Here is a 19,996-nt window from a genome sequence, read left to right on the forward strand (position 1 = left end):
TGCCTAGTTAAATAAAGGTTATTTAAAAATACTGCACACTGCAAGATCCACACCAACCAGATCTTGAAGCACAAACAACTATACATTAATCAGACCCTCTTCTTCCTTTGTTGTACTTCATCTCATATAATCCACTTAGTGTAATATCGGAGAAAACATGACAGGAATTCCCCCGGCGTGCGTTCGTCGCAGACGCGTCTCCGCCATTGGTTGAAGTGGGTAGTGGAACGGTGGAAGACTATTCTTACACCTTCCTCTCAATGCGTTTGCATCTGGCGGTTTTGTCTCCAAGCTTCGTTATCTACTGTTAGAGAGACAATTTTCCTGCATGGGCATCTTCTTCACTGACCTTGCGCGCGCCATTCCACCTATAATTTACCCTCGGGATTGCGTGACTCAAAGCCCCCCCCTCCCTCCCTCTCTCTCTTCACACTAAAATGGCCTTTAGAGGAGAGGGTGTCAACTGGAGGTGATATTGCTAACTGGGATATTTCTGGAGGAGGACTGGGCTAATGTACTGTGGCTCATGCAGTCGGGACTCTCCAGGAAAAGGGCATGTGGCAGTCCGAGTTTCCCAGAGCCGACATCTGGCCAGATCTCAAGTCGTAGGCTGATTTCTCCCTCCCTCTCTGTCTCCATTCCAATACTGTTCCCATCAAATCCTCTCTCCCTCCCGACCTCTGACCCCCCCCCCCCTTTCTCCATCCCAAACCTCTCTCCCTCCCGACCTCTCTCTACCTCCCTCCCTCTGCCCACCCTCTCTCTTTCTCTATCCCTCCCTCCCTCTGCCCTCTCTCTTGTCCCCGCTGGTCCACAGGGACATGGGCAGGACATAATGGGCCACTAAGTAGCAGTTACTGTATTCTAGATTGGAGATGAAAAGGCTAATTCCGCACGCCGGCCTTTCAATTTGGGGCTAATCGGTCCTTACATCTCAAAACCCTGTGGCAATGCAATCCTGGTTCAGGCCTGGGTAGTTTGGGTTCACTTAATTGTTTTAGATATCTAGGGAAAGGATACTAGTAGACTATAAATAGGTCTAAGTACTCTCTATACACTTTCTCTATTAGATACACAATTGAACCCTTGTCTTCATATTATTACATTATATATTAATCAAATTAATTAAGAACGCTTCAAGTATTAAGGACCAACATTTCCTAAAATATACATCAATTAGCTGTGTTTGTTCCTGCATTTAGGTTACCTTCATACTTTTCTAAGAGAGGACTATTATTACTAGTCAAGTAATAATGACTGACTTCTCCCGTATAGATTAATCAATGTTAGGTGTGTTTGTTCCTACATTAAGGTTTCCATTATGCTTTTGACCTTTCATAATGAATGTATTCCCTGCCACTTAAAACAGCTTCTCCCACGCACGGGGACAATAGGAACGCACAGCTCACATCAGCGACAGAGCAACAAGAACATGTCTCACAATTATTTCATTCGCTGATATCTGCTAGCTGGATATGCCTCACGGCAGTAGTGATACTAGGTCGACATTCCTCAGGCATTCACGTCCATTTGTTTAGCCTCGAGCGTTAGAACCAATCAGAGATGACACATCAGATCTACCAAAGGAACCTCTTTAAATATGTTCCAATACCATAACTGAAGAAGTGGTGGTTTTCAAACTGACATATTGGTGACTGGGATCGCTCTCTGCTAACTTTCCCAAATTCTCAGGACTCTGGATTTCCTGCTTATTCCCTTCTAATGCCGGGAATTTTTCAACCGAGATTACAGGAAACATTGGGATTTCTTTTTTTTTTTTCGTCAGTCAGTCAGTGTTGCTGATAGACACCAAGACTATGGCTGCTCCAGTCCCAATCCCAGTTGCTGCGATGTATTAGCTGTAGCCTGTGGCTTTATGGATCTGATTACCCTACAGCACAGTTAACGATTGCTGAGCACAGGAGATTTCTGACACCGTGTGGAGGATGGATCTATTTTGTGTTCTGACATGTATCTATCAGATGTAGGTGTCAGGCGACCGCAGGTCACCTGGAAAACAGGTGTGACCGGTGGATTACAGGTGGCGAGACGCCAATCTGATAGAGTTCCTTTTCTGATGACGGATTCTTTAAACCTCGGAGTAGACCTAGCCCATCTTAAAATAGTATCTTTAGCGGGAGATGAAAAGAGGGCTGAGGGGGTTGGGGGTGTAGGAGGAGGGGGGGGGGGGAGTTGATGTATCTCTTTCTCAATCCTTCCAAAAGCTGTCTGCTGCTTCCCATCTCCTGCGCCCAGATTTCCTCTGAGGCCCATAACTCCTGAGCAGAGCAGGGATTAACCATTTGCCCAAAGGTCTGGGTCATCACAAATAGACTTGTTCCAACAGCCATCCATCCGCCCGGCCCCCCCCACCGCTGTCTCCCGAAACGGCAGCTTAATGCACTCCGCGCCCCGGAATAATATTTACTGCCGCAGTCAGTCTCGCGGCGCGACGCTCCGAAGGCCGATCCGATATTGGTTACATTCAACTCCCTTATCGATTCTGTATAATCATCGACATTTTTTTTTTCTTCCTCCCTTCGCTGTCTCCGGTCTTTTCTCCCTCCCAGTAAGGTCACTGCTTTAAATCTAAAGGACGGCGAGTTAATGAACTGATGCAGCAGGAATTAAAACAGCGTTCCAAGTCCTCTTGAGTTAAGGGGGGCAATATTTGAATAGGGCACGGAGAATGACACAAGTCTGTTCACAGAGATAATTAACTGCTACTTTGAGATTGTAAATGGGAAATAGTGTTGGTGGTATTGATAGGTCTTATTACTGCTGACTACATAGAAAATGGACAGGGGAGATGTGTGCTTCCATGTACCCTTAAGATTACAGGTTACAGTCTATTAGCCTTTGACTGATTTTGGTTTAGTCCAGGTTATACTATAAAGAGAAACACCAATGAACAACATGGACAGCTGCTTTTTCACTTTTCACTTGTATAGGGCAATGGAATCCATTTAAGACACATTTCTTAAAGGTCGCCCTATATGTGCAGGAATGACTAAGGCTTGAAAGACATTGCTATTTTATGGTTTCTAAAATCCCAGCGATAGTAATCGTCTATGATAAAAATCGAATATCAAATGTGGAACTCGGCGGTGCCTTTCAACCTCATTCATTAAAACACACTCTCTTTTTAAACCGGGTCCTATTGTAAACAATGCATTATTAATGGGAGCTAGCGTTCAAATATTAGGAAATAGAAAAAAGAAATTAAGAGTAGGGGCGAGAACAAATGCTATTCAAAGCAGGGAGTTGAGGGACAAAAGCACTACAGGGGTGTGTAATATTATCATGGGACGTCGTACTGCAGATAAACTACAGCTAAAACCAGGGGACCATTGAGGCATCGTATTAATGAGGACAGGCAGGGGAACAAGACAGGGTGGGAGAGAGAGAAAGAGAGAGAGAGATGGACAGAGAACGAGAGCGACAGAGAGACAGAGGTGGGGGTGGAACTGGTGAAGCAAAAGTGGCTGCTTTGAAGTGGGAGTCAAAGTACAAGAAAAGGGGAAGGAGGTGAAAAAGGGGAAGATGGGGTGGAAGAGGGGGAGGGGTCATGACTGCATGTGGTCCATGAAGGGGGGCTAGGGGGCCAGTTCAGGGGACACAAGGCCAGAGAAGGGGGTTTGTCTCTGGATTTTAACCACATAAGTCATTTTTAAACCGGTAAGCAGCATGGCAACCTGCATGGCTGTTAGCTTCAACTTCTTATGGCTGGGGGCAGTATTGAGTAGCTTGGATGAATAAGGTGCCCAGAGGTGCCAGAGTAAACTGCCTGCTACTCAGTCCCAGAAGCTAAGATATGCATATTATTAGTATATTTGGATAGAAAACACTCTGAAGTTTCTAAAACTGTTTGAATGACGTTCCCGGAGATAATACAGAACTCATATGGCAGGCAAAAACCTGAGAAAAAATCCAACCAGGAAGTGGGAAATCTGAGGTTTGTCATTTTTCAACTCATTCCCTATTGCAGATATTGGAACAGAGCTCCCTCTCATGTGAACACGCATGGTCAGAGCATGGTCAGCTCATGGCAGACCTTACTCATTCCCTTCTCCTTCGGCCCCATGTCACAGTAGAAGCATCAGACAAGGTTCTAAAGACTGTTGACATCTAGTGGAAGCCGTAGGAAGTGCAACATTACCAATATCCCACTGTATCTTCAATAGGAGCTGAGTTGAAAATCGACCAACCTCAGATTTCCCACTTCCTGGTTGGATTTTTTCTCAGGTTTTTGCCTGCTATATGAGGTCTGTTATACTCACAGACATCATTCAAACAGTTTTACAAACTTCAGAGTGTTTTCTATCCAAATCTACTACTAATAGTATGCATATTCTAGCTTTTCTGGCTTTGTAGCAGGCCGTTTACTCTGGGCATGCGTTTCATCCGGACGTGAAAATACTGCCCCCTACCACAAAGAAGTTAATTCTATCTCTATTTCTGATTTTTGTGACTCCTCTCTTTGGCTGGAAAAATGGCTGTGTTTTTCTGTGACTTGGCTCTGACCTAACATAATCGTTTGTGGTGCTTTCACCGTGAAGCCTATTTGAAATCGGACACTGTGGTGGGATTAACAAGGAGTGTATCTTTAAAATGGTGTGAAATACTTGTATGTTTGAGGAATTTTAATTATGAGATTTCTGTTGTTTGAATTTGGCGCCCTGCACTTTCACTGGCTGTTGTCATATCGATCCCGTTTTAAACAGGTAGTTCTACAGTAACATGCTGTGGCTAATTTGTGAGGGAAAACCCCTAACCTATCTCATACACATTATCTGAAACATTCAGACCATAAAGGATGCAATACTACTGACTTCGACCAATTGTGAGAAGAAAGAAAAATCGGTGAAACAAAAATAGCAAAACAAACTAGAATTCTTTCAGACAGACAAAAGGAGTACAGAGGCAGGCACTGATTGGCCGGTATAGAGTTGAGAGAGAAGAGGGCAGAGGTAGCCATCTTCAGAAGGTCCTGCACAGAAACACAAAGGAAAAAGGCCCTAAGGATGGGACCGTAATGAGTCTCTCTCCGGAGTGGCCTCCTGCCAACGTCGAGCCAAGGTCAGGGACGGGACCTCGCTTCAACATTGGAATAGTGATGGACCGCAACGTCCTTGTGATGTCCAATGGGGGTAGCGTCTAAGCTAATATACCACCGCCTCACAATAATAATGAAATACATGTTTCCCCCAGAACAGAAGACGGGAGGCAATTTGATAGCCGGGACTAAATAATGTTCATCCCGTATTTCAGTTAATGAGAGCATGTCAGGGTTTTGGTCAGCGCTAATATAATAGAGACTGAGAGGCTTTATTGTTAATGAGGGAGAGATAATTAAGAGGGTATCAACTATAGTGGAAGAAAAGGAAGGAGCGAAGGAGGGAGAGAAAGAAGAAGGGGAGGGAGGGAATAGCGGCGGCTTTGGTCTTTGAAGAGAGGCGAGGCTCTCCTCGTTGGAAGTCTTTCTGGGGCGGCGGGTCAGTTAGAGGTACGACTCATTACAGGAGTGTTGGGATTTGATGAGAGCTCTGTAGCCACATCCCTAGCCGACCCTAACATAAAGGAGGGCAGCTGGCCAACAGAACCCTAACACAGAGAGGGCAGCTGGCCAACAGAACCCTAACACAGAGAGGGCAGCTGGCCAACAGAACCCTAACACAGGGAGTGTAGCTGGCCAACAGAACCCTAACACAGGGAGTGTAGCTGGCCAACAGAACCCTCTATTATTTAGTTTCTCTCTTTTACTACTGTCCTATCTCTGTCAATCTTTCTCTGTCACTGTCAATCTTTATCTAACTTTCCCTCTCTCTCTCCTTCCCTCCCCCACTCTTCCTCTCTCCCTATGAATAAGTGTCTACTACGGCTGAAGTTGGGCAACAGGCAGTACAATATCACAATGACGAGAAGTGTAGCGAAAGCTTGTCATACGCCATATATCCCAAACCCCAGCCACAGCCAGTTAGGTCCTATTCCTTGGCCAACTCACAGAGTCCCATTTCCCGCATGCCAAAAATGTGTCCCATTCCATAATATTAAGACCAGGAAGTTTAAATAAAGAGGCTGATGGGGATTGGAGGGGGATGGCGAACCAGAGAGAGCGAGTGTGTTCCTAACTCCAAAAGCCCCAATCCAATTTGGGCTAATTAAGGTCATACAAAAGCTCATCATAAATATTTTCCTTTCTACAGCGCCAAGGTCTACTGAATTATATTCATGTCTTCTTTTTCCCTTTGCTCTCCGGTCGTCTCCCGTCCCAGCCAATCAAATTATTTTGTTGGTAATTAGAGGCTTCCTCTTCCCTGGTCGGGCAGGTGCTAATGAGGGTGATGCGATTAAGGAGGGCGTGGGGGTTGAACTTGGGACTGTGCAAGGTGATCAGAGGGCCTGGGGAGAGTGGCGAGAGGGGGAACTCAGGGCCCGAGACAGACAAGATCAAATACAGACAAAGCAGGCTTGATGAAGGGCAGGTCCAACATGGTAACAACCCCTTTGATACTGAACACTGATCAATGTTGACCTCGGTGAGTTAAAGAGGAAGGGAGCAACCGGCTAATAGCTAACACTCCTTTCTTCAGTAGGATCTAGCAGCATTGGCTTCACGTAGTGATGATGACAAAGGCGATGACAAATGACAGTGACGGCAAATGACAATAACTTTCGTTAACACACAACTTTCTTAGGGAAAATGGATGTGTGGGCAATTTCTGCCAGGTATGTATATCAAATATGTATAGCAGTTTCTGATGAGATCACAGAGATTTAGAGATACATAGATGAAATCTGATTATATCATGCCAACACACAGTCATTTATTTGAACATAACCTACCATACCCATACGGTGCTATCAAACATACGGTGCTATCTAAAGCCCGGTGTACACTACACAATTTTGGCCCCGATTTAGCTGTCCCAGACAAGTTTTTGAGATCGGCGACAAAAGAAAACATGTCGTCGCCTACTCGGGGCGGGTTGCCTTCCCCGACGCTCGTTTAATATGAGCAGGTCAGAGACGCAATCTGAGGGCTACCAATCTCGTATTGGAGCATGTTTGGTTTTATCGGCACAAAATCTGCAAAGCTCTTGTAGTGTGAGATGTGCAACGACACGTTTTGAGAACGGTGATCAGCAATAGCCAATGAGAGCCCGCCAGGGAAGAAGCCAGTGAGATGATGACGTCATTTAGCGTCACCCAGAATGTGTGGACTCTCAAGCAGAAGCGGTGACTACTACTAGTATGCGTTTGTACTTTATCAAAAGCCAACGTGTCAAATCGTTACAGCTCGGACGTTCACAAGCAATGTTACTCAATTGGAAATGTTGGCTAGCTAGTTCAACTCTGTACGGCAAGCGTGATTGTCTGACTGAAAACGTTTATAAAGGCTGCTTTGAGCCACATCTCGTTGTAGCTACGTTAAACCTAATCGCATCATCACATCATTGCTTTCGCGAGACAGCGTGGTATCGACAATCCTCACGACCAAGTGAAGAATCTTGTAGTGTGTGACCCACTGTCTGTGTCACATCGTTCAGTGTGCACACCACTATGTTGGCAACACACAAAACACTACAGGAACGTGAGAAACTCAGCGGTTTTAAGATTTTGAAAGTTGTCGAGTGTACACCCGGCTTAAGTACCTTCACTTAAACTAATAACACCACATGCCATTGCCCATTCATCCATATGTGTATAATGCACACTTAGAACATACTGTGCCATCAAACAGAAGGGAAATGTGCATATAAATACCATCATTAAACTAATATGGTGTGTGCTATTGCTATCCATCAATTTGTCCATGATGTGCAGTACTCTCAGACACAGTGCTATGAAATGCGACTAAATACACTTTAATAAACCTACATTGAACTAACACGTTAAGCCATCCATCTGTATGGAAAAAATGTGTGTGGTGTATATTGGGTCAAATGCTAATACAGGCAACAGCCCAGGATTAATATAAATGACCTTTCATTCAAAAGAGTCATGAACCCCAACCATTACCAAGCGACACAGACATAACGTATGTGTCATGTATCTTAAACATCCCTGTGTGTGTGTGTGTGTGTGTGTGTGTGTGTGTGTGTGTGTGTGTGTGTGTGTGTGTGTGTGTGTGTGTGTGTGTGTGTGTGTGTGTGTGTGTGTGTGTGTGTGTGTGTGTGTGTGTGTGTGTGTGTGTGTGTGTGTGTGTGTGTGTGTGTGTGTGTGTGCCTGTGTGTGTGTGTGTGTGTGTGTGCGTGTGTGTGTGTGTGTGTGTGTGTGTGTGCTTGAATCTGTGTGTGCTGCCCTGTCAGACTCTGCATTCTGCCTGGCTGACTGGTGTTTCCAGGCTAAATGCCCTTCTAATAGCCCTTCATTTCGGCTCCACTACAGCAACTGCAAATAATGTAATAACCTTCACTCCTCCTCCCCCCCCCCCCCCAACTGTCTGGGAAGGAGCCACTGGTATGTCACGTAGTATAAGGCCAATGAATGTGTGTGTGTGTGTGTGTGTGTGCGTGCGTGTGTGTGCGCGCGAGCCTTCAAGGAAGGGGACCGTGCTCAGATGAAAACAAAGAGGTTATACAACCACATTATCATCGTAATAAGGCTAAGGGCAGATATCTCTCTCTTTCAGGCTGAGTCCCAAACAGGCCCCCTATTCCCTTCACAGAGAATAGGGTACCATTTAGGATATAGGGTGCCATTTAGGATACAGCCTCAGTTTCTCTCCCTAACTGCTCTGAGTTGACAAAAACACTTGAAGCAGGAACAAAGTTTCTGTTCGTGAAACTTAAATATAATAATATCCACCGCGTAATGGGATGACCTTGAACGCTGCCTGTCCGTCTATCAAAGAGCTCCACTTGCGTTCAGTTTCAATCATTTCTGTATTCCTCTATTACATTACAACAAGCATAGAGGGAACATTATGTCAATGCAAGCCCAAATTGAACTGAACATTTTTCAGGAAGAGAAGAGGTTGTGGAGTGCTCGAACCCAGCGAGAGAGAGCGAGAGAGAGAGAGAGAGAGAGAGAGCGAGAGAGAGAGAGAGCGAGAGAGAGCGAGAGAGAGCGAGAGAGAGCGAGAGAGAGCGAGAGAGAGCGAGAGAGAGCGAGAGAGAGAACGAACTCAGCCTCATGGGGGTGAACGGGATCTCCTTTAGCCGACGCCAATGGCGACAGCTAGTCGTGCTGGGGTCCGACACATAATGAAAAAGACATTACAGACAAAAATACTTTACAATTTCCATACATTTACAAACACGTGTGTGTTGTGCGTTGACTTGAAAGCATGTGCGCTCTGTGCGTCGTCTTGAATTCATTCTGGATTTGGGGACTGTGAAGAGACGTTGGTGGCATGTCTGGTGGGTAAGTATGTCTATCAGAGCTATACGTAGGTTGATTATACAGACAATTAGGAAACGTAAACACAATAATATTTCTCACAAAAAGAAGAATTGATGCAGTAAATCTAGTCAACCCTCAAGCAGGAAAGACTGGCATGCATGTTGTTGATGTCCGTTCTGTATGTGTAGTTAAGGGCGAGGCGTGCTGCTCTGTTTTGAGCCAGCTACAGCTTTGCTGGGTCTTTTTTCGACTGCACTTGACCATATTATCCTGGACAATAATCAAGATGGCAACAGAGCCTGAACAACCAGTACAGTTGATTTTTGTGTCAAAAACACAGAACATCTTTTTATAAAATATATATACAGTGGGGAGAACAAGTATTTGATACACTGCCAATTTTGCAGGTTTTCCTACTTACAAAGCATGTAGAGGTCTGTAATTTTTATCATAGGTACACTTCAACTGTGAGAGACGCAATCTAAAACAAAAATCCAGAAAATCACATTGTATGATTTTTAAATAATTAATTTGCATTTTATTGCATGACATAAGCATTTGATCACCTACCAACCAGTAAGAATTCCGGCTCTCACAGACCTGTTAGTTTTTCTTTAAGAAGCCCTCCTGTTCTCCACTCATTACCTGTATTAACTGCACCTGTTTGAACTCGTTACCTGTATAAAAGACACCTGTCCACACACTCAATCAAACAGATTCCAACCTCTCCACAATGGCCAAGACCAGAGAGCTGTGTAAGGACATCAGGGATAAAATTGTAGACCTGCACAAGGCTGGGATGGGCTACAGGACAATAGGCAAGCAGCTTGGTGAGAAGGAAACAACTGTTGGCGCAATTATTAGAAAATGGAAGAAGTTCAAGATGACGGTCAATCACCCTCGGTCTGGGGCTCCATGCAAGATTTCACCTCGTGGGGCATCAATGATCATGAGGAAGGTGAGGGATCAGCCCAGAACTACACGGCAGGACCTGGTCAATGACCTGAAGAGAGCTGGGACCACAGTCTCAAAGAAAACCATTAGTAACACACTACGCCGTCATGGATTAAAATCCTGCAGCGCACGCAAGGTCCCCCTGCTTAAGCCAGTGCATGTCCAGGCCTGTCTGAAGTTTGCCAATGACCATCTGGATGATCCAGAGGAGGAATGGGAGAAGGTCATGTGGTCTGATGAGACAAAAATAGAGCTTTTTGGTCTAACTCCACTCGCCGTGTTTGGAGGAAGAAGAAGTATGAGTACAACCCCAAGAACACCATCCCAACCGTGAAGCATGGAGGTGGAAACATCATTCTTTGGGGATGCTTTTCTGCAAAGGGGACAGGACGACTGCACCGTATTGAGGGGAGGATGGATGGGGCCATGTATCGCGAGATCTTGGCCAACAACCTCCTTCCCTCAGTAAGAGCATTGAAGATGGGTCGTGGCTGGGTCTTCCAGCATGACAACGACACGAAACACACAGCCATTGCAACTAAGGAGTGGCTCCGTAAGAAGCATCTCAAGGTCCTGGAGTGGCCTAGCCAGTCTCCAGACCTGAACCCAATAGAAAATCTTTGGAGGGAGCTGAAAGTCCGTATTGCCCAGCGACAGCCCCGAAACCTGAAGGATCTGGAGAAGATCTGTAGGGAGGAGTGGGCCAAAATCCCTGCTGCAGTGTGTGCAAACCTAGTCAAGAACTACAGGAAACGTATGATCTCTGTAATTGCAAACAAAGGTTTCTGTACCAAATATTAAGTTCTGCTTTTCTGATGTATCAAATACTTATGTCATGCAATAAAATGCAAATTAATTACTTAAAAATCATACAATGTGATTTTCTGGATTTTTTTGATTCCGTCTCTCATAGTTGAAGTGTACCTATGATAAAAATTACAGACCTCTACATGCTTTGTAAGTAGGAAAACCTGCAAAATCGGCAGTGTATCAAATACTTGTTCTCCCCACTGTATATATGTATATTTTTTTTTTACATTTTAGTCATTTAGCAGACACTCTTAACCAAAGCGACTGCATATATTTGCATATATTTTCACATGTGATTTTCTTTCATACTGGTCCCCCGTGGGAATCGAACCCAGAAACACGGAGCTCTACCAACTGAGCTACACAGGACCCTCCCCATCTTCACACCGACTTTGTCAATATGACTTGAGCATGGCAATTGACCATCCAATGTTATACCTAGGAGTTTAGCTTCCTCAACTCCAGGAGAGTTTAAGGTCTTTGAGAAGGTTTTGAACCAAGTGCAATGCTTTCAGTTGGATTTAAGACCAGTTTATTATTAACACTTATTCTGATACTGACTGTAACTCCTTATTTAGAATTCACTGGCTTTGGGTGCTGACATGTAGAGTGTGGAATCATCCGCGCACATGGTCATTCTAGCTTTGTGTAAGACCAGTGGCAAAATAGAGAAGAGTAACGGCCCAAGGACACTGCCCTGAAGGACACCGCAGTGTTCATATCTGATGTTAGAGAAACATCCATTGAAGAACACTCTCTGGTTTCTATTGGCTAAATAACTCTCCAACCATGTGATGGCAGGTGTCGGAAAGCCACAGCAAGTGAATTTCTTCAATAACAATTTATGATAAATAACATCAAGGCTGCACTGAAATCTAACTACACAGCTCCAGCTATCATCTTATTATCCATGTCTTTTAACCAATCATCAGTCATCTGAGTCAATGCAGTACAAGTTGAGTCCCCTTACATGCATGCTGGAAGTCAGTAATCAACTTGCTCTCTGAAAAATACCATTGCATTTGGTCAAGCACAATTCTCTCCATCAGTTTACTAAGAACATGCTTAGTAAAGGGTGATTTATTATTTTTAGGCAGTGGAATTACTTCAACCTTGCCAGGCATCCGTGACTCAGAATCAATCTCCACCCTCCCATCAGATGCCCCAAGACTGGGCATCTTGGCCTAGCTGTTGTTTTGTAACTGGCTATTTTGAGACTCGACCAGAACAGAGTGCACTTTGCCTGCCTGTCAGAAAGGGGATTCCGTCCCAAATGGCAACCTATTCCCTACATAGTGCACAGCTTTTGACCAGGACCCCATAGGGTTAAAAAAAAAATATATAGTGCACTATATAGGGAATAGGGTGCCATTTGGGAACCACCATGAGCTGTTTGATCTAGACATAATAGAGAGTGTGTGAATTATACGTGTCTATGTGAAAAAGGTAGCGCGTGGGTGAGAGCGTGTATGTGCATTGCGTGACCATGCATCAAACAACGGTGTCTGTTCCTTACTAGATCAAGGCTACATCAAGGTGTGCCTGGGGCTGGTCTAGTGCTAGTGCCGCTGACCCACGGGCCACGTATGTTCCTGCAGTCAGTGGTTCAAACTCTCATTCCGACCACCCACTTTCTCTGCTATAGCCTACACATATCTATCTTTAATCTGTCAATGAAACTTGAAAACCCCTTTAAAAAGGTATGTGAAGACTGCACCTCGTATGTCTGCTTCACAGCTCTCTTATTCAATGTCATGACAGTGGGGCTTTCTACTGGTAACGTATACATAGTAATCCAATAAGAATTAACTTCTGACTGTGACCTTTTGAACTCTGACTAACAAACATTACTGACCAACACACGTTGCATTTTGAGCTGCAGTAGCTAGGTGGAAGCTTCCTTGACATTTTCCCTGCTCTCTCTCTTGTACTGCCTGGGAATGCAGTATTGACATCCTATACGTCCACGTGGTGTCTCAGATAAGCACATCACGGCTCTGCAGTACAAGGGGCAATAAGGAAGGGAGATTGGGTGCGCGGCATGGCGAGAAAGACCAGGGGGACGAGGGGGAAAATTGTGACTTACCTCGACCAGCTTGTTGGCGTGCTCGCGGAACACCTGCGCGTACTCCTTGACCTCCTTCTCGTTGCCACTCTTGGCCGCCTCGATGAGCACCAGCAGCGGCACGTTGGTCTCCAGGAACGAGTCTGAGATGTGGTCCATCACCGCCTTCCTCAACTGGAGAGAGAGGGACAGAGTGTGCTTAACTTCGTGTTTACTAAGTGCTTTAACTTTCCATGCCAATGAAGTATAACATATTTATCATTGAATTGAGAGCGGGGGCGAAGAGAGAGAGAGAGCGAGGGGGAGAGGTGGGGGGGAAGAGGGAGGGGAGAGAGAGTGAGAAAGAGAGAGCGAGCGAGGTGGGAAAGAGAGAGCGAGCGAGGGGAGAGGGACAGCGAGACAGATAGCGAGAGAGACAGAGAGCGAGAAAGAGAGAGAAAGCGAGGGGAGAGGGACAGAGAGACAGAGAGACAGAGAGAGACAGAGAGCGAGAAAGAGAGAGAAAGCGAGGGGAGAGGGACAGAGAGACAGAGAGAGACAGAGAGCGAGAAGGAGAGAGAAAGCGAGGGGAGAGGGACAGAGAGACAGAGAGAGACAGAGAGCGAGAAGGAGAGAGAAAGCGAGGGGAGAGGGACAGAGAGACAGAGAGAGACAGAGAGCGAGAAGGAGAGAGAAAGCGAGGGGAGAGGGACAGAGAGACAGAGAGAGAAAGCGAGGGAAGAGGGACAGAGGGACAGAGAGACAGAGAGACAGAGAGACAGAGAGAGAAAGCGAGGGAAGAGGGACAGAGAGACAGAGAGACAGAGAGGGGGAGATGAGCAAACAGAAAGAGAGGATCAGCAGCAGCAGGGGGTCGTAAAAAAGTAAAATGGCTGCCCACGAGGTGTTATATTCCCCATGAGACCTTTTACGAGGGCAGCACTTTCCGACTTATATATTTGTTTATGGAATCGTTTTGCCAAACTGGCAAGGAACACAGTCTTTTCCCCTGCTAAATGGACACTGATGGTATTCACAGTCTCTTCATATCGGACAGTGAAACAGACTAGTGGGTATAGAGTCAGTACAATGACAGTAGACATGTGCTTTATCTTACTAAGAGAAGGACTTGAGCATATGGACCCTTGGAGGCTAACAAAGGCAAGCAAGCACGCAAACACACACTCGGAAGGAAGGACAGACGCACACACACACACACACACACACAGACAGACACAAACTCCCATCCAGTTAAATATTTTTGGAGTAGCAGTTCAAAGGAGTCAATTGACTAGTCTTGTGAAGTTTAATTTCACGACTATCAGACTGAAGCCATTTGAATGAATGAGCAACTACGGTGGGGACTTCACTTTAGTTTCTGATGCCATCGTTCATAATTAGGCTATAAAGAAAACATTATTGCACCGCGTTCCTGGTGTTAAAGAACTGCAGATTTAGAGGGGCAGCGAGGGAGATATGGGGGTGCCGGTGATTGGCAAGGGCATTTGGCTCCTAACCAGCAATAATCATCAGTCAGTCAAGCGCATTCCCACACGCACGCCCGAACGCGCGCGCACACACACATTAGACACTGAAACACACACACTCACTCCATCCACCGACCAATTAAAATCTTAACTGCCAAGCCACAGCGGAGGGACAGTAATGATGAATTATGGCTTGTGGGGGTTTTAATCCATCACTCTGGTTCTTTGAGGGGAGACTAGGAGTCTGCCTCCTCAAATTGATATTTTGCTGCACTACTATTGGCCAGAGCCATACGGACCCCGGTCAAAAGTAGTGCATGGCATAGGGAATAGGGATCCATTTGGGAGACATACTAGAAGCCGGCCAAGAGCTGTAGGACATGACAGGCCTACATAAGCAACCCAGCTTTAGCCAAAATCCTGTGTTCAACAGGTGGGAAATGTTTTAACACTACAACCACCTGGCCTTTCAGCCTATAAGTACCCGCTAGAGAACGTTGCCGGGGCGACCCTTTTAGCATATGGACCAGATGCATATCAACCCACAAGGTGCTGTAAACATAAGCACCGATGCTTGGTAAATAGTTTATAAACGACAAAGGATGAATTGCTTGAAGAAATATTGACGGAAAATAAATCAATACAAGAATAGAAACAATAGTTATTTGTTCAGTTCGAGTCAAGGACGTGTTTTGTATAATTCTACAAAGTCCTAGAAAAAAAACATAGGCCTATAGCCTAGTTTCCTGTTTTCCCTTACAATAAAAACATGACCGTGTAATCCATTTGATCAACTTTATTTGTCGATTCGATTAGTAGTAGAGTTCAAGTAATCGATAAAGTCCAGTTACAGCTTCGTTTGACAAAGTAGAAGTGAAAAAAGATAATACTAATATTAATAGAACCAGAATAGGACCAGAACCAGCTGATGTGCTGTATTCCTAAACAAAAGCATCAGTGCATGAACAATTGTAAAGGATGAATTGCATAAATAAATAGAATATTCACATTTTCTGCTTAGCAACCAGAGCAATGCTGCCGCGCGCACGGTCATGTGATGAATGCATTGACAGCACGGAAATAGAGCTGCACCTCTGATATTATGACAGTTATTTGACAAAGGCTACGTGTCATCGAAACTCCAGAATATGCTCTTTCTGACACTAGATAGAAATCACAATGTTTTACCTGCATGTGACTCTGAAGGAGGATTTGATAAAGCGATGGTCCGTTCCCTGCATCTGTAAATTTCACCCATCTCTTCATGTACAATTTGACTGATAGGCCTAATATTGTCACTCATTAGATTCTTGTCAATTTTATCTTGTCTATAGGCGAACTTTTATTATGTGTGAAATACGTTTAGGTATAGTTTAGGTGCAGTTTCGTTGGGCCGGCTGTGCAGGCTGACTGGCATCGTTTGTTTCCCGCTCCACAAGTTGGACAGAATCAAGTATATGTTTCTCATTATTCTAAAGGCCTACTCTAGTATGTAGCATGTTTTCATTTGATTAGTAAGAGAGTTACGGTAAATAAAACAGTGATGTAACAGCTTATTTTTTCAAAGTAAAACATAAAAGAGAATGGTATTAACCCGCAAGGCGCGGTTAAATTATTAACATGATTGCCAATGCAGATAAACAGGCATAACAAACTCATCATTACACTATTGTTGTTCTAAATTAAATCAACCTCTTCACCCTCCTTATCATTCAGTTAGGCCTCATTTAAATTTGATTGTGAAGTAACTTGCACAATTATCGTCCATTCCATCCATTTGTCATTCATTCAGTGGGCTGGCATTGTTTGCTTCGCTGTGGATAGAGTCAAGGATAAGTTTAGCATTTTTCTAAATGCCTCCTGCCACGCGTAGCATGTTTTCGTTTCCCTTACAATACATGTGATTAGTAATAGAGTTATAGTAAATCAAACAGCTTATTTTTACAAAGTAAAACATAAAAACAGAATGGTATCAACCCCCAAGGCGCGTGGTCAAATTATTTGCTGCTGATTAACAGGCATAACACAAACTCATCATTCTACTATTGTCTTTCGAAATTAAATCAACCGCTTCACCCTCCTTATCGTTCAGTTAGGCCTAATTTAAATTCAGCTGTGAAGTAAGGTGCACAATTATCACCCATTCATTCATTTGTCATTCGATCAGTGAGGAGAGAGAGAGACGCTGTAGCGCCTGGCTGCGTACCAGCATCCTACAGCACATTGTCTCGGAGGGTTAGGAATAGGTGTGGAATTTGTGATTTTCAAAATTCGGGACAAATTAACATTAAGGAAAAGTCAGGGGAGGAGCAGGACATAGCTTTTGGGGGGGGCAGATTTTTTTAATTGACCAAATCAAACGTCAGCGGCCGTTGGCCTGTGGCGGTTCTTGTGTCCCGTGAGAAGTTCAGATTTGGTTTCACGTTGCAAAACGTTTTTTCTACGCTGTGCTTGAAACGCAGCCATTTGTTCGAAGAAAAGAGTAGGAAAGAGACTTCTTCCGTATTGCAATCAATGTGCCGTGTTCATTTGGGTTGCGGGGTACCTGAGCATGAAATTCGGAGAGAGAGATGGGAGTGCTCTCCTAGTTAATGATCCATCTCCCCCTGTGCCAATAAACTAATCTAGGACTTTTAATGAACTTTAGCCTCCCCGTTAATAGTCTTTAATAAGTGTTTTTGATTTTCAGGACTTTTCCCATTGGTCAGTGTGCTATAGCCTTGAGTCTGATCGAATATATTTCATCATTTATCTGTATATCAACCATACAATATATATATATATATATCATGTTGGAATAAACTCATATATATCTGTATACATAGAGGCAGTGTCCCAGATACAGAGTAAGCCTAACTCTGGACTGAAAATGGAGTATATTCATTGAAAATTTGTTCAGGATTAGACGGAATCTGTGTCCAAGAAACCACCACTTGATGTTATAATATTCATGTTAATTAGTACATGTTAGATTAAATAGTATTGAGCAATTATGTTGAGGTGTTAGACTGAGACTGAAAGAAGAAGGGATGATACAGTAGAGTGATTTTCCTCCTCTTTCTCTCCTTCTCTCCTCTCTGCACCATCAGCATTCCCGATGCCCAAACCCCACAGGACTCCCACTTCAATCTTTCAGCCATATCTCTCTCTTGTCCATCTGCACTCTCTTGTTCTATGTAGGGTTGCAAAGGCAGAGCATATTACTAGTAACTTTCGAGGTTTACCAGTAAACTACCAGCATTTTGGTAACTTTTGAGTTTTGAGGGGAATGTATTCCAACTAGTGGCCTTTTTGGGTACTCCAGATTATCACAGGTGTCTGTAATTATCTCTGGCCCTCCATGTGGCCTTATCACATGTAAAAAAAAAACACATTAAATAATCAAATAAGATACAAAAATAGATTGACAAAGCTGTAAAACATTATCCTAAATATAAACAATCAACTTAGTGAACAGCATTGGTGTTTAATATAAGGGTTTCCACATGTATTTATTTTACTATGTCATTGTGTCTTTGTTGTTAATGTTTTGGCACCAAACTTGTGGCAGTTGTGAAAAAAGTCAATAGTTGGAAAAGTTGCAGAGTTAATTGAAAATAATGGCATTGCTGATAACATGTTTTTCTCATTATTTAGCTATTTTCATATCTATGTCTATCCACTAGAAACTCATAGACAATATGGACACAGATCCATATATTAATATTTATTCTAAAGTTATTCAAGTATAAATTACCAAAGTTACAATAGATTATACGTTAATTACCAAAATGACTGAATGTCTCTTTCTCCCTCTCCCCCTCTGTCACGTTCGTGTGTAGAGATGGACCAAGGCGCAGCGTACGTAGAGTTCCACATATTTTATTAGAGAAAGTGAAACTTAGAAGAAGAAAAAAAACAATAAAGAATAAACAAACCGTGACGACAATGCAGTACTCACAGGCAACTAAACATAAACAATATCCCATAACCCACAGGTGGAAAAATGCAACTTAAGTATGATCCACAATTAGAGACAACGATAGCCAGCTGCCTCTAATTGGGAATCATACCAAAACCCTAACATAGAAAAAACAACCTAGAACCCCACATAGAAAATATAAACTAGACTAACCCCCTAGTCACGCCCTGACCTACTCTACCATAGAAAATAAAGGTCAGGACGTGACAGTACCCCCCCCCCCCCCCCCAAAGGTGCGGACTCCGACCGCAAAACCAGAAACAAAAAGGGAGGGTTAGGGGGGGGAGTCTACTGTCGGTGGCGGCTCTGGTGCGGAGCGAAGTACCCGCTCATCCCGCGGATCTGCCAGCATCGGGGGCGGCTCTGGTGCGGGACGAAGAACCCGCTCATCCCGCAGATCCAGCCATGGACCCAGGGTGAACCCTGTGCCAGGACTGGACCTCGGCGCAGGGGAAGGCTCCCGCCATGGAGCGGGACTGGATGCTGTGCCTGGACTGGGCACCAACGCAAAAGAAGACTCTGGCCTTGGAGCTGAACTGGACGCCTTGCTCAGACTGCGCATCGGCGCAGGGGAAGGCTCCGGCCATGGAGCTGGAGGTTCCGGACCGTTGACCGTCGCAGGAGTTTCCGGACCGTTGACCGTCTCAGGAGGTTCCGGACCGTGGACCGTCTCAGGAGGTTCCGAACCGTTGACCGTCTCAGGAGGTTCCGGACCGTGGACCGTCTCAGGAGGTTCCGGACCGTGGACCGTCTCAGGAGGTTCCGGACCATTGACCGTCTCAGGAGGTTCCGGACCGTGGACCATTTCAGAAGATTCCGGATTGTGGACCGTCGCCGGAAGCTCTGGACTGGGAACTGTCGCCGGAAGCCTGGTGCGTGGGGCCGGCACTGGTGGTACCGGGCTGGTGACACGCACCTCAGGGTGAGCGCGAGGAACAGGCACAGGACGTACTGGACTGGGGAGGCGCACTGGAGGCCTGATGCGTGGGACCGGTACAGGTGGCACCGGAATAGTGACACGCACTTCAGGGCGATTGCGGGGAGGAGGCACAGGACGTACTGGACTGGGGACACGCACTTCAGGGAAAGAGCGAGGAGTAAGGCACAGGACGTACCTGACTGGGAAGACGCACTTGAGGGAGAGTGCAAGGAGCAGGCACAGGACGTACCGGGCTGTGGAGACGTACTGGAGACCTGGTGCGTATAGCCGGCATCAATTGTTCCGGAACTTTAACACACTTCTCAGGACGAGTATGGGGAGCTGACTCAGATGGCACAAAACTGACAACACGTTCCTTAGGGCAAAATCCGTGCATCCTCCACCAACTCAACAACTCTCCCATTTCTCTCTCCTCCAAATTCTCCCTCTTCTCCCAGACTGGCTCTGGTTCA

The 19,996-nt window shown here is 45.0% G+C and overlaps 1 protein-coding gene across 1 annotated transcript in view; it reads right to left on the reverse strand.

Moving 5' to 3' along the window:
* The window catches only part of LOC139578900 (catenin alpha-2-like), a 707,491-nt gene that overhangs the window by 113,994 nt on the left and 573,501 nt on the right, over positions 1–19,996 (reverse strand). The window contains exon 9 of the mRNA XM_071407028.1: positions 13,199–13,351. Within this exon, the coding sequence (XP_071263129.1) occupies positions 13,199–13,351 (153 nt within the window). The remainder of the gene's footprint in view (positions 1–13,198; positions 13,352–19,996) is intronic.

The sequence above is a fragment of the Salvelinus alpinus genome, chromosome 6 (genome assembly GCF_045679555.1).
Source record: "Salvelinus alpinus chromosome 6, SLU_Salpinus.1, whole genome shotgun sequence".
Classification (NCBI taxonomy): domain Eukaryota; kingdom Metazoa; phylum Chordata; class Actinopteri; order Salmoniformes; family Salmonidae; genus Salvelinus; species Salvelinus alpinus.